The sequence below is a fragment of the Prenolepis imparis genome, unplaced genomic scaffold (genome assembly GCF_030444845.1).
Source record: "Prenolepis imparis isolate NDT839.2.m4 unplaced genomic scaffold, iyPreImpa1.0 SCAF_13, whole genome shotgun sequence".
In the NCBI taxonomy this organism is placed as follows: domain Eukaryota; kingdom Metazoa; phylum Arthropoda; class Insecta; order Hymenoptera; family Formicidae; genus Prenolepis; species Prenolepis imparis.
The window spans coordinates 7,612,471-7,624,325 of NW_028141171.1; the positions used below are offsets into that span (position 1 = coordinate 7,612,471).

Sequence of the window (11,855 nt, forward strand, 5' to 3'; positions counted from 1 at the left end):
TAATTTCTGTATACAGGATATATTTGGACCATTCTGTGATGGATTCGTCTTCTACGATAGAGAGAGCGAGTGAAAAAGCGAGAAGATAGAGAGAGAGAGCACGATAGAATTATCTATCTATAATAATATTTTCTTTCATGTCGTGCACCGTGCGAAGCAGTTAAGCAAAGGTCAAAAGTTATGAGCAATCAGTCCGTTTATCGGTGCAAACACACGCCTGCAGCGTGTGTGCAGCGCGATAGACGACGAGAGGGAGAGGGAGAGGTTGATGAATCCTCCGTCGAAGCGGAGTCGATCCGACGAAAACTTGTTCGCATCCACGTCATGGTCCACGAGTGAAAACGAGAGATATCCCTTCTCCGGAGCAAAACTTCCGGAATAATGGGACAAATGTAAAAAGAGATAGAAGAGTCGCCTCGCGCGCCTAACGGGGACTGGATTTAAAGTAAACGCGGTAGCCGCGCGACGAGGGAGTGCGCGAGAGTCCAAGGAACGTGCCGTGGGACACGACGAGGGAGAGAAACACGACAGGGAGCAACGAGGCGAACAACAACGGGGGAAGGAGGAACGAGAATACGCGTAGTACCAGGGGAGGTGTAGTGGCGAGAGCGCAGGGGAAGAGAGCAGAGAGAGCCGAGCCGGGCCGGGCCAAGCTGGGTTGCTCGCTCATTCGCGAGCGGCCGGTAGAAAAAGAAGATGAGCTCGTCGGTGTACGTACGCGCGTAACGTACGACGGAGGGAATAGTAAGAAGAGCGAAGAAGAGCTCTCCGGAGGGAGACCCTCGCGCGGCGCCACGGTGGGTGCCGACGCGACGACTATAAGTAAGTCTCGCGCGGCGCGCCGCGGCTTAATGCTGCCGTTGCCGCGTCCGTGGCGCCAGGAGGAAGGTCCATCGGTGACGACGATAAGCTTCCTTTTCCCGGCCGGTCCCCGCGGAGACAAGAGAGAAAGAGGGAGGCGCGGTAAACTTATATTCCCAGTAGAATGGTGTGGATCCAGCGACAGTATAGATAACACGTGGCTGTCATTTGCTGCTGCTGCTGCTGCTGCGACTGTGTCGGTTCCTCCTACCTTCAGTGTTGATCAGTGATCGGCGGTGTGACAGTGTCCAAACGCGGAATATGCGAGATTGTATTAACATTCGCGTTTATTAACGAAAAACACAATTACTATCGCAAAAAATCTGTACACATTGTGCGTATCGAGTGGCGCGGAGGAGAACGTTTCTCTCTTGCGGAAAGTGATCGCGCAGAGGTGGTGCGCGCGGTCACCACGTTTCGCGAATTTCGTCACTGTTGCAGCCATCCTTATCGCCACTTTCTGTCCTGTAATTACACCGTTGTAATTAACCGGCAGCATGTCCGGCATTCTCTATACGTTGCTGGGCCTCGCGGCCAGCGCGAGTCTTCATTGCGCGGTGCGCCGCGAAATCAGCCCGTGCACCTGTCGACAGGAGGAGTTTTCCAGTCCCGTTATCAACCAGGCGCAGACCTCGGCGGCGACCGCGTCCACCAGCGGTACCGTCAACGCGAACAACAATGCCGGGGGCGGTGGTCACCACGTCGGGGAACGTATCGAGGTAATGTGCGAGAAGATGAAGTCGTTCGATCAGCTGGCCGAGGCGCTGAGCGGCAAGTTCACCCCCGAGCAGCAGATCACCCTGCGGGTGGCGCATTCGAATCTGCGCGACATATCGCGCCACGACTTCAAGGAGCTGCGTATGTCTATCACTCGACTCGAGCTGAATCACGATCATCTGGGGTGAGTTTATTAGCAATATTGTTGCGCGTCATTGATATCGCGTGACGAAATCATCTTTGTTGTCTTTGGCAAGTTGACTCGCGCGACGCGATTTCTGAACGGTAAGGCTGTTTGAGAGTGTTTAGAAGAAGTCGATGGATGAAAACGCGAGGAGAATTGTGGGGGCGCGATAACCGATACTGCTTATCAGTCACGGTTACTACAGCGCACGACGTACGTAGAGATAACGATAGTTCCGATCATCTATTCCTCAAAACATTAACTAATTATAAGCAGCTTGTCTCGCTCTTTCATCAATGTCCTTTTATCGTCTATAATCTCATATTTCTATTTTTTTCAACGTCAAAAAATGAAACATTTGATTTATCATTTAATATACGATAATTTGAAGAGAGAAATGTTTGATGAAATCAATTACTAAACAAATTTTTCTGCCGTAATTTCGCGGAATCAGAGAGATTGAAAAATGCCGACACAGTACAAAACAGAGTAAATCGCAAACGTCAGCGAAATGAGCCCTGCAGTCTTACACGTCTGTCATTCTCGTGCTCTCCGTCTGTAAGTGTGCCACACACTTACGATACGGCCAGTCAGTATCTTTGCAAAAGGTCATCGTCTGCTATTGCGGACATTGAATGGAGACATTTGTGTATGTATAACAAAGAAGCGATCTTAATTCCCACAACGAGCATTCGCGAAGGCGTTTCGCGGCGCCGTTGCGTTATTTTGAATCGATGCTTAAACCTTCTTCGGAACTCTATTCCCTGGAAAATAGATTGCACAATTGGATAAAGTCATCCCTGAAATCTTATCGTTGATCATCGGAATTAAATCTCGTTAATTCGATCGTTTTATCACATTTAATTGGTCCCATAGATATAACTTATGCGATAGCGAATTCGTATCCGGATATATTGTATCTTTCGTAAGAAGCTTCTTTTTTTTCCTTTCATCTGGCATTATTAAGTGACAACAGGCGGACTGCCAGCGAAATTTTGCAAACCACGTCCGGTGACACGATGACGTTAAACATTGTCGCGTACATAGCGAAAGCGGAGGATATCGTGGCTGATATCGTTACATAATGGTTCTGTCAACGGAGATTGGTGAATGAAAGCGATACGTCTCGTCTCGACATTTCGGCGAGTTCGTTCTCGTCCGAGGGGCAAATTCGTAGCTTTAAATCTTCGCACCGCGTCATTGTTTTTCGTCGAAATAACGCGATGACCGCGTCGTCCTTTTTAAACGAACGATACGAAGGACTAGGCACCGGTCTTCCTTGATTGTCCCGTCCCGATGAAATGAGGAACGAAGACAGTCCTTGAAGACTGTTCGTTTCTGTCTCTCTTTCGGTACGTCAAGAAGTATCCTCGCGAGACAGCGTGAGGAGGAACGGGACGTAAGAATGAAGTCTTAATCGCCTCCTGACCTCTTCGCGCGCGAGTTATCAAGAGCAGTGCATGTTTATCGTCGTGGAATAATTAAATAACGAGTCGTCGTAGTGTATGAGCCGATACTAAGTGTATAATCGAATGCGATAATGTTTGGCGCGTCGCCACTTCTTCAGGATTCCCATTAGACCGACTCGCTCCGATTCATATATTATTATATAGACAAATGATGATGATGGTGAAGAATATAATAGAGAAAAGGAATCTTTGAAAAAAAAAGCGCGAAAACGTTGCTCGTTATTGCATAACTCATATCGTTTCCTTAAAGTCAAAGAACACGTGTGTGACATCGCGATTTGCAGGGTCGTGGACGGTGATGTTTTCGCCGGTCTGGGTCGGACGCAATACTTGAGTCTCGCAGACAACGAAGTACCGTCGATACCGAGGCACGTCTTGTCGCATCTATCGCTACTGAGGACTCTGGATCTCAGCAGGAATCGGATAAGCCGTATCGATTCGGATGACTTCAAGGTGAGTATATTCGTGGCTGAAATTAGATTAGAGGTAGAGTTTATGTGACCATATATAGATCTCATTCGCGTGAGCGAGATACAGTGAAAAAAGAATAGGAAGTCGCAAATTCGTCGACGCACGTGAAAACTTTTCGGGGAAGATTGCCAGGAAGAGAATCTCGCGCTTCTTTAATTCGTGACGAACGACGAAATTAACTCTCTCGCGTGTTACTTATTACGAATCAAACACAAATTTTAAAAACAATATTTTTAGAGAAGATGTTCTTAGATAAGAAAGGAAAAAATTGTAAGATTGGATAAAACGAGAGAATTTTATGCTATCTTCTTTTTGTTTTAGTATAATCCGACACTTCAGCACTTGGCCATGGCCGGAAACGCGATTTCCGAGATGACCCCGGGTTCGCTGCCGCCTCTGGTCAAGCACTTGCACGTCGGCAGAAATCATCTGAACAGTCTGAATCATACTCTTAGGTACGATCGTACTTTGTTTTCTCGTAGAAAAGAGGGAAGAGTGGGAATCTCAATTCAATCTCTAACGCCTAATCAAGAATGATAAAAAATTCATGAACTACAGCATAGTTAAAACATATAATTTCCATATTCATTTCTGATCTTTGAGACTCGCGTTCGCGTCGCACCATCTTGACTAATTCTGTTTACTATCGTTTAGTCTCTTATCTAATTCATTTTATTTATGATCGAAACTGCAAGCGCGAATTGCTGATGAAGGGAAATCCCGTGCGTGGACTATCGATATGCGACGACCTTTAAAATCGCATAGTCGAGAATATTTGATGAGCGCGTAAAACAGGATTCCTTGTGCGATTTAGCCATATGTATCTCATTTGTTTGCTACGCAGGGATCTAAATCAACTCGAGTGGTTGCTCATTAATTCTAACGAGCTCACGTCACTCGACGGTGAGCTACCGTCGTCCGGCCACAATCTCAAGATGCTTTACGCCGTGGATAACAGACTGACGCATCTGCCGGCCGAATTCCGATACCTCCATCGTCTGGAGACTCTCTTCCTTCAGCACAATAAGATTCGCAATCTCGACGGTACTCTGCAGAAGGCCAGGCGTTTGAAGTTCCTAGAGCTCTCGTACAACGAGCTGCAAGAGGTAGTTGGCCCGCCATACGATTATGTCACGTGAAGTTTTTCCTGAACTTCGTCTTGAATCTTGAATTATAATCCGATTGTAGCACACGAACGAGCGTTTTAGCATTTTTACAATGAAAATATTTAAGTAATATCTCCATAAAAAAGATTTATTTTTGAATTATAGAAAGTTGACGCTTTTATATACTATTCTTTTTTTTTAATGAAAAGAGAAGGATTTTAGGAATCTAAAAATACGAGTAAATCCGTAGAATTGTGACTCGCGAAGTGCCCTCGATATTACGTTTTAACGCGCGCGACGTGTCGAAGAAGCCGAGGCGTTCGTTCGCGCTGTACATTGAGTCAATTACGCGTACGTAACGTAATTATTGCTGCCTTCCGCCTGGCGGAAAGATTTCAAGCCACCACCGGACGAAACGAACAAACGGACAGCAATTTTTTTTCCTTCAATTGTGTCGCACATCAGATCGTACGGTATTCGAGTCGCGAACGAATTAATTAATTACGCGAAATTACACTATGGAGATTAATGGGGACTGAATAGAGACGCTTGATTTGTGTGCTTTAGCTGAACGCGGACGATTTCATCGAGGCCGAGATGCTGGAGGATCTCGAGCTCGGCCACAATTCTCTGAAATCTTTGGGTGGCGCGGACGGCGACGGAAACGGTAGCGCCCTTTATCCCCTTAGGTCACTGAAATGCCTGAATTTGACGCACAACGAGCTTCGCGAGTTCTCCCTGGCTTCCTTGCGCGGCTTGCGCGAGCTCAGGCTGCTCGATCTATCGAATAATCGGATCGCTAGGTTGCACAGAGGAAGACCGTCCTCCGAGGTAGGTACTCGTCAACGTCATCGTCGACGTACAAAGTATCCTTGTTATCAGCGTTGACCGATCTAACGCAATGAGAAACGTTCGTTGATTAGAAATGAACGATGTTTATAGAATCTAGTGGAGGAGGAGGGTGATGACATCGCGGGTGGCAATATCCAGGATCTGCGTCTTCAACATAACGAGTTGCGCAGTCTGGACGGCTCCCTGTTCCTGGGCATGAAGGAGCTGCAGAGGTTGAATCTCAGTCACAACGCGCTGGGTCCCACGATCGGTAAGCGCGACTTACGTGGTCTCGACGGGCTTCGCGTGCTCGATATCTCGCACAATCAGCTCACCAGTCTCGAAGATACATCGGAGGTAAACAAAAAATAGCGATATCGAGTTCTCTTTTCTGTCTCTCTTCTTTTCTCTCCTCTTACTCCTTTCTTTTTCTTCACCGATATATTCGACGTGCCGCGATATAGTACACCAAGTATTGATATAATGATTGTTATTTAGACGTGGCTGCCGTCCTTGGAAGAATTGAATGCGTCGCACAATCGTCTGGTCACACTGTCTGGCCGAGATTTTCGCGGTTTTCCAGTGCTCTGTTGGGCCGACGTCAGCACGAATCAAATACGTATTCTCATGCCGGAGCTAGTTGCTAATACGCGATGCACGATTCACGGAGTCCCCGACGTGCTACGTATATACCTTCAAGGTGAGTTTATATTAAACTCCGTCTCTCTCTCTCTCTCTCGAAGTGTCCGCCGCCTCTCAGTATCATATTTAACGCTTTCGCTACACGTATCCCTCTATTCATGTGCGTAACAGATTATTTATGGTAACGTTATATAATAGTGGAGAATGTTAAAGGTAAAATTTACATCGCGCGTTGTATTTAAAATTTCTTACACATTCATTAAAAAAAAAAGTTGCTTCGGTCTCTTTTCGAAAAATTTAATTTTGTAGCCAGAATCGATAGTAGCTGGCAGATTTAATTTTGGTAATAAATAGCGTTGATGTACAGTGTGTTTTGTCCATATATCTATACGAGAGATTTGTCACAGACGAATAGTAATCGAGTTAACTATAGTAAATGTGATTTCTATAGAAGAATCTCCGCTCATTGTCAGTGAGACAGCTATTAGTGGTGTAGTAGCAGATTCTAACGTCTCAAACGAATAGCCGCTCTTATTTCTAGATTCATTCAATACATATATTTTACGCAACATATATACATTCACAACATATATATAATCTAAAGATTTATTTATCATAAATTCTATCGAAAACAATTTTAATTCATTTTTTCATTAAAAAATTATATACTTTTGTCTCTTTTTAATGAATTTTACCTGCTCAATATTATTTGTTAATAGTACAGTTAAGTTTAGATAAATTGTTGGACATGAAGAAAACAGAACAATGTGTGATGCATGCGGTACTGTAATTAATAAATATCTCTTGTAAGATCTAGCGTGAACAAGCAAACAAAAGGAGAGCGAGGAAAGAGAGAGAGAAGAAGGGACACGAGAAGAAGAGTGGCCGGGTGAACAGAAAATAAATTGCTCGCTGATAATAGCCTGGCTCCGTTCGGCTCCCGAGGCGCATATTATTTGTTACAACGATTACATTTCTCGCGATAACCCCCGCTGCGGCGCCATCTCGAATTATTTATTGTATACCGGCGTCTGCTTGCTGTTGAGCTGTTATTGTTAATATATCGTTTCTCTTTACGGCCATGCTATCGTGCCCAATCCCAATTATCTCTAGCCTGGTCTCAGTTTCCATTGAACACTCTCTTTCCCCTTCTCGCACGTTTGCATTGAGAAAATTATGGAATACGCGATGGTAAAAATTGGTAAAAATCATCGGGTTTATGTTTCGGACAACCATACACACACACTCTCTCTCTCTCTCTCTCTCTCTCTCTCTCTCTCTCTCTCTCTCTCTCTCTCTCTCTCTCTCTCTCTCTCTTTCTCTCTTCGTTAATAAGTAACATTACGGCTAGGCTAATCTTTGTTATCACAGCTGGCGCCAGATCGTCAGTAATCACGCGCCTTTAAAAGATAATTTTTTCATATTACGTTAATTTATGGTCACAATAATATGGCTCTTAAATTTAGGGGAGGGCGACGCGAGATACAAGTAACTTATACAAGAATGAGATACAGGGAATGAGAAAAATCAAATCGCGTATCTCTTACAGACGTGTGTCTCGCATGAGACAGATTTCTCATTCCTTATATCTTATTGTTCTATTTGATCGTGCGTCACAAGCCCTTATGCTCTTTCTCTCTCTTACATACGCTTTGTTGTTCGCAGATAATCCCGTGCTGTGCGACGCCGGTCTGGCCGACCTGACCGTCGCCCTCGAGGTGAATCACGCAAAAGTCTACGGGGTCGGTAGCGATTGTCCAACCACGACGACGCTGGCACCCCCGACAGCGGTCGAGGTGACGTCGGCGCTGCCGGCGGCACCGCTGCCGCCGACGTTGCTGCGGGTCGCCGCGGCGGCTGCCTCCGGCGGCAACGTATCCTTTGCCGCCACCCTCGAATAAGAAGGCTGCATCGCCGCATGGTGCATGGTGGCTATACGAAAATAATACTCGCGCGAACATCCATATCCAGCATGGTGAGAAAGAGTGAGAGAGAGAGAGAGCGAGAGAGAGAGAGAGAAAGAAAGGGAATGATACGATGAAGGAGGAGGGGTTGGTGAAAATATCGGAGAAATCGCGCGACAATTCGTTGTCTTCGTTGGACGGGGAAGGATGAGGAAGGCGAGAAAGACGACTAAAGTACACGAGAAGAGTTTGAGTGTCGAAAACGAATATGCACGTCCATTAGTAGTGCCTGTATCACGTGTACATCTCGTGTGTAATGTTACAGATTCGACGAGCGCTCTCGATAACTTTCGTTTTCTCCACGATTTTGAGGGCGCGGTGTGTTTGTATATCTATCTGCATATATGCGTGTGTGTAGATGGAGAAGCGATTTTGTGATCGGCGATTTTTCGTATAATCGTCGAGGGAAGCGTAATTTTTTAGTCATCATCAATCCCGAAACGGATCTGTACAGCTCCGATACGCTTAGAACAATCTTGAATGTCCAAAAGTATCCGTTGGATATTCAGGCAATATAGATACTGTGAGGATCATGTTTGTCCACAATATCGGAATAATCTCGAAATAATTCGGAAAAATTAAAAAATACAACGGAGTCATTATAAGAAACAAAAACAATCATTACTCTTTCGTCCTTCAGCGACAGATGAGACTCTTACATTGTAAATAGTTTTTAACAGCGGAAAGTCTCGTTCGCGTATAGCAGTAAGCCGTTCTTTAATTTAGCATTCCTTTTTGTCAAGTTGAATACGAAATAATATAGGTAATAGTCAATAATGTATTCGTATCCGGACGAAGCGTCAGTTTATTCGCGAATCTCGGTTTTACATCAATTCGCGATACGTTTTCACAGAGTTTTTTTTTTCCTTTTTTTAGAAGGTAAGATATTTTCGACAAATTCATATTCGCACGTTTGGTACAACGTAGTTACAAATCGTAACGCCTGAAAACATTATCATATTTCACAAAAAAGAATATCTCAAGTATAGGAGATACGCTAATCATCGCTTTCTGACATTAGGTTTAGGTTTAGGTTTCCGACATATCACGTAACGAAACGATGATCCGAGTACGGTCGCAGCTTCTACAACGTAATAATTCACAGAAGACTTCGGTCTTCAATCGAATTCCTCGATGGTCATATGTATGCGAATGAATTCTCGGCGGGTCAATGGAGCAAATGAAATCTGTTAACTTGTGCCACCGGCATGAGCAAATTGGCAGTGGGCGATCAATTGACTCCTTCGTTAACTCGTGCCAATAGGAACGAATTGTTATCAGCGTGCCTGCACGCATACATAATGTATCAGCCCGTACAATGTTCGGTTATTTTACATGCGCGCGTATATAATATTGAAATAGATATTGCACACATATATATGTAATATTTGTTTGTATGAAAATTTGCGAAAAAAAGTGCTGCACGAAAGACATTTTCCGCTGAAATCAACAATGTAATAGTCAAATGTACTAATTGTAAATCGAATTCAGAAATTTGGTTTGTATCATTAATTAATATAAAAAAAGCAGCATCGCAAATCATGTCAAAATTTGGAAGATTTATAAAAAAAAGTGTACGCGCAAAAAACGTTATCTCAAATTGAGATTCAAGCATTAAATCTATTAACTATAAATCTAAATAGAAGTAATTCCTGCGCCAGATTCTTTTAACATATAGCACGACTGGTAGTTTAATTAATTAAAACCCGGAATCAAAATAATTTATCTGCTATTTTGTATATTTTAATAAAAGACTTGCATTAGAAAGACATCGCGAGAATCGCGAAATAATTGATGAAGTATTACAACAGGTAAATGTTTGCGTGACTTTTATTCTAATTATGCAGAAGTATTTATGCATATAAAATATCACGCAGTGATCAAAAATATAGTAAATTATTAATCTAAATTCAATAGTTGTATTGATTTATAAGTAAAGAGAGTGAATTTCTCGCGATGTCTACGAAATGATGCAGTACTATATGTACGTAGGTACCATTTATACATATGTATATGTACATATATATACTTATAAAAAGACAAAGTAGAGATCTGTTTATGTAATTTTAGAGTCTAACTTATTTATCCGCATTGTGATTTGCACTTTTCTCTTTCTCCAGTATCTTATCTTTTGCTTAAATCTCAGAGACATCACAAAAAATCTTGTAACAAATTACTAAATTGGAGAAAAAGAAAAAAAAAAAAAGATATTGATGTAATACTGAAATATTGATATAATTGAAGAAACATTTAAACCAACATCTTAGCTTTTAATAACAAGAGCCTCCATTAAAGGAGAAATGACAATTTTTAAAAATATTAATATAAAATATTTTGTATAAAAAATATACACTGTTCTGTGAATTTTCATATTTAATAATTGTTAACTATCATGATTTTTTCTAGTTTTGATGAAATATTTTAGAAATATACCTCGTAACTGGTATAAGAACAAGGTAATATCTGGTACTTTGGATTGTCCAGAAGAGTCTTCCACAGTGCTTAACTCATTGACATATTCCTTGTTTAATTTCGGTTCAATACATTCAACTGCAAATAAATATCAGTATTATTAATAGATTAAATGTCTCATTCAAATTTATATTTAGAATATTAGTACCTTTCCAGCAATCATCATTGTGTAAGAATTGAACAAAGTATTTATCCTTTGTCTCTTCATTGTGTGTAAAAAAGGTGACCTTTACGTATTGACAATCTTCCTCCTCTCGAAGACTTATATGTATGTCTAAGTTTATTTTGTAAATCTTATATGCGCGTTTAATGGCTTCCCACTGTAGAACTTTTCTTTTTTTCCTGTCTTCTATTTCTAAAAATATAGAAAAGAGAAAATAAGAATAGATTTTCAAGATGAGAAACCATACAATGAACTTACAAACTTTGATTCAAGATAGATAGACTCACCCAGCTCTAAGTTTATTATCTCTGTTGCTACAGCATCTTTTTGTTTTTTTGCCTCTTCCAATTCATTCTTTAAACTCTCTTGCAATTTTATCACATTGGAAATCTTCTTATCTATTACTTCCTGTTCCAACGTGATAGTATTTATGTTACATATTACTGTATCGATCATCTGTTGCAGCTCTGATATCTTTGTAGCATTGACAGACTTCTTGTTAGCGCACTCTATATAATGTAAAAATATAAAAGATTTTTATATACATGATTTAAATTTATAAACGACATTATTATATAAACGTAATATTATATTATTTTTCATCAATAGTCTATTTGTTCAATTTTGTAAAAGTATATAAAAAATGACAGTACCTTCTTCATAAAGGTTCTTCTTTTCAATTTTGGCAGTGACACATGCTCGAAACTCTCGACAGGCTGATATTAATTTCTCCAAGACAGTGCCGTCCTCATTCTCGAATACGTCCAGTAAATCGCACTTTAATTCCTGATTCATGGCACTTGTGAATAAATTTAAGAATAGTTGAAAATCAACTGACTAACATGTATGTTTGTACGTTTGATCTGTCCATAACGTCCATAACCAAAACGTCCATGTTCAAAACTAGTATAGCAGTGGCATCAACATTGCACTTTAAATGTCACTAGACGAGAGTTCGGAGAGTTCCGAGTCGAT

The 11,855-nt window shown here is 41.9% G+C and overlaps 2 protein-coding genes across 3 annotated transcripts; one reads left to right on the top strand and one right to left on the bottom strand.

Moving 5' to 3' along the window:
- The first annotated feature begins 32 nt into the window (after positions 1–32).
- Positions 33–10,309, top strand: Ltl (leucine-rich repeat-containing larval translucida). Its single transcript, XM_083053049.1, has 8 exons — positions 33–1,762; positions 3,516–3,684; positions 4,024–4,157; positions 4,547–4,808; positions 5,376–5,639; positions 5,751–5,996; positions 6,138–6,339; positions 7,947–10,309. The coding sequence occupies exons 1-8, from the start codon at positions 1,359–1,361 to the stop codon at positions 8,180–8,182; spliced, it is 1,917 nt and encodes a 638-aa protein (XP_082909175.1). The 5' UTR covers positions 33–1,358; the 3' UTR covers positions 8,183–10,309.
- Positions 10,299–11,788, bottom strand: LOC145944615 (uncharacterized). 2 transcript variants are annotated; one of them, XM_083053055.1, is made up of 5 exons: positions 11,534–11,788; positions 11,168–11,389; positions 10,866–11,072; positions 10,679–10,795; positions 10,299–10,421 (listed from the first exon to the last, which is right to left on the bottom strand). In XM_083053055.1, exons 1-5 carry the CDS (start codon positions 11,673–11,675, stop codon positions 10,381–10,383), a joined length of 729 nt encoding a protein of 242 aa, XP_082909181.1. In that variant the 5' UTR covers positions 11,676–11,788; the 3' UTR covers positions 10,299–10,380. The 2 variants fall into 2 exon arrangements, with proteins under 2 accessions (XP_082909181.1, XP_082909180.1); XM_083053054.1 differs by lacking the exon at positions 10,299–10,421 and having other exon boundaries at positions 10,465–10,795.
- Positions 11,789–11,855: the final 67 nt, after the last annotated feature.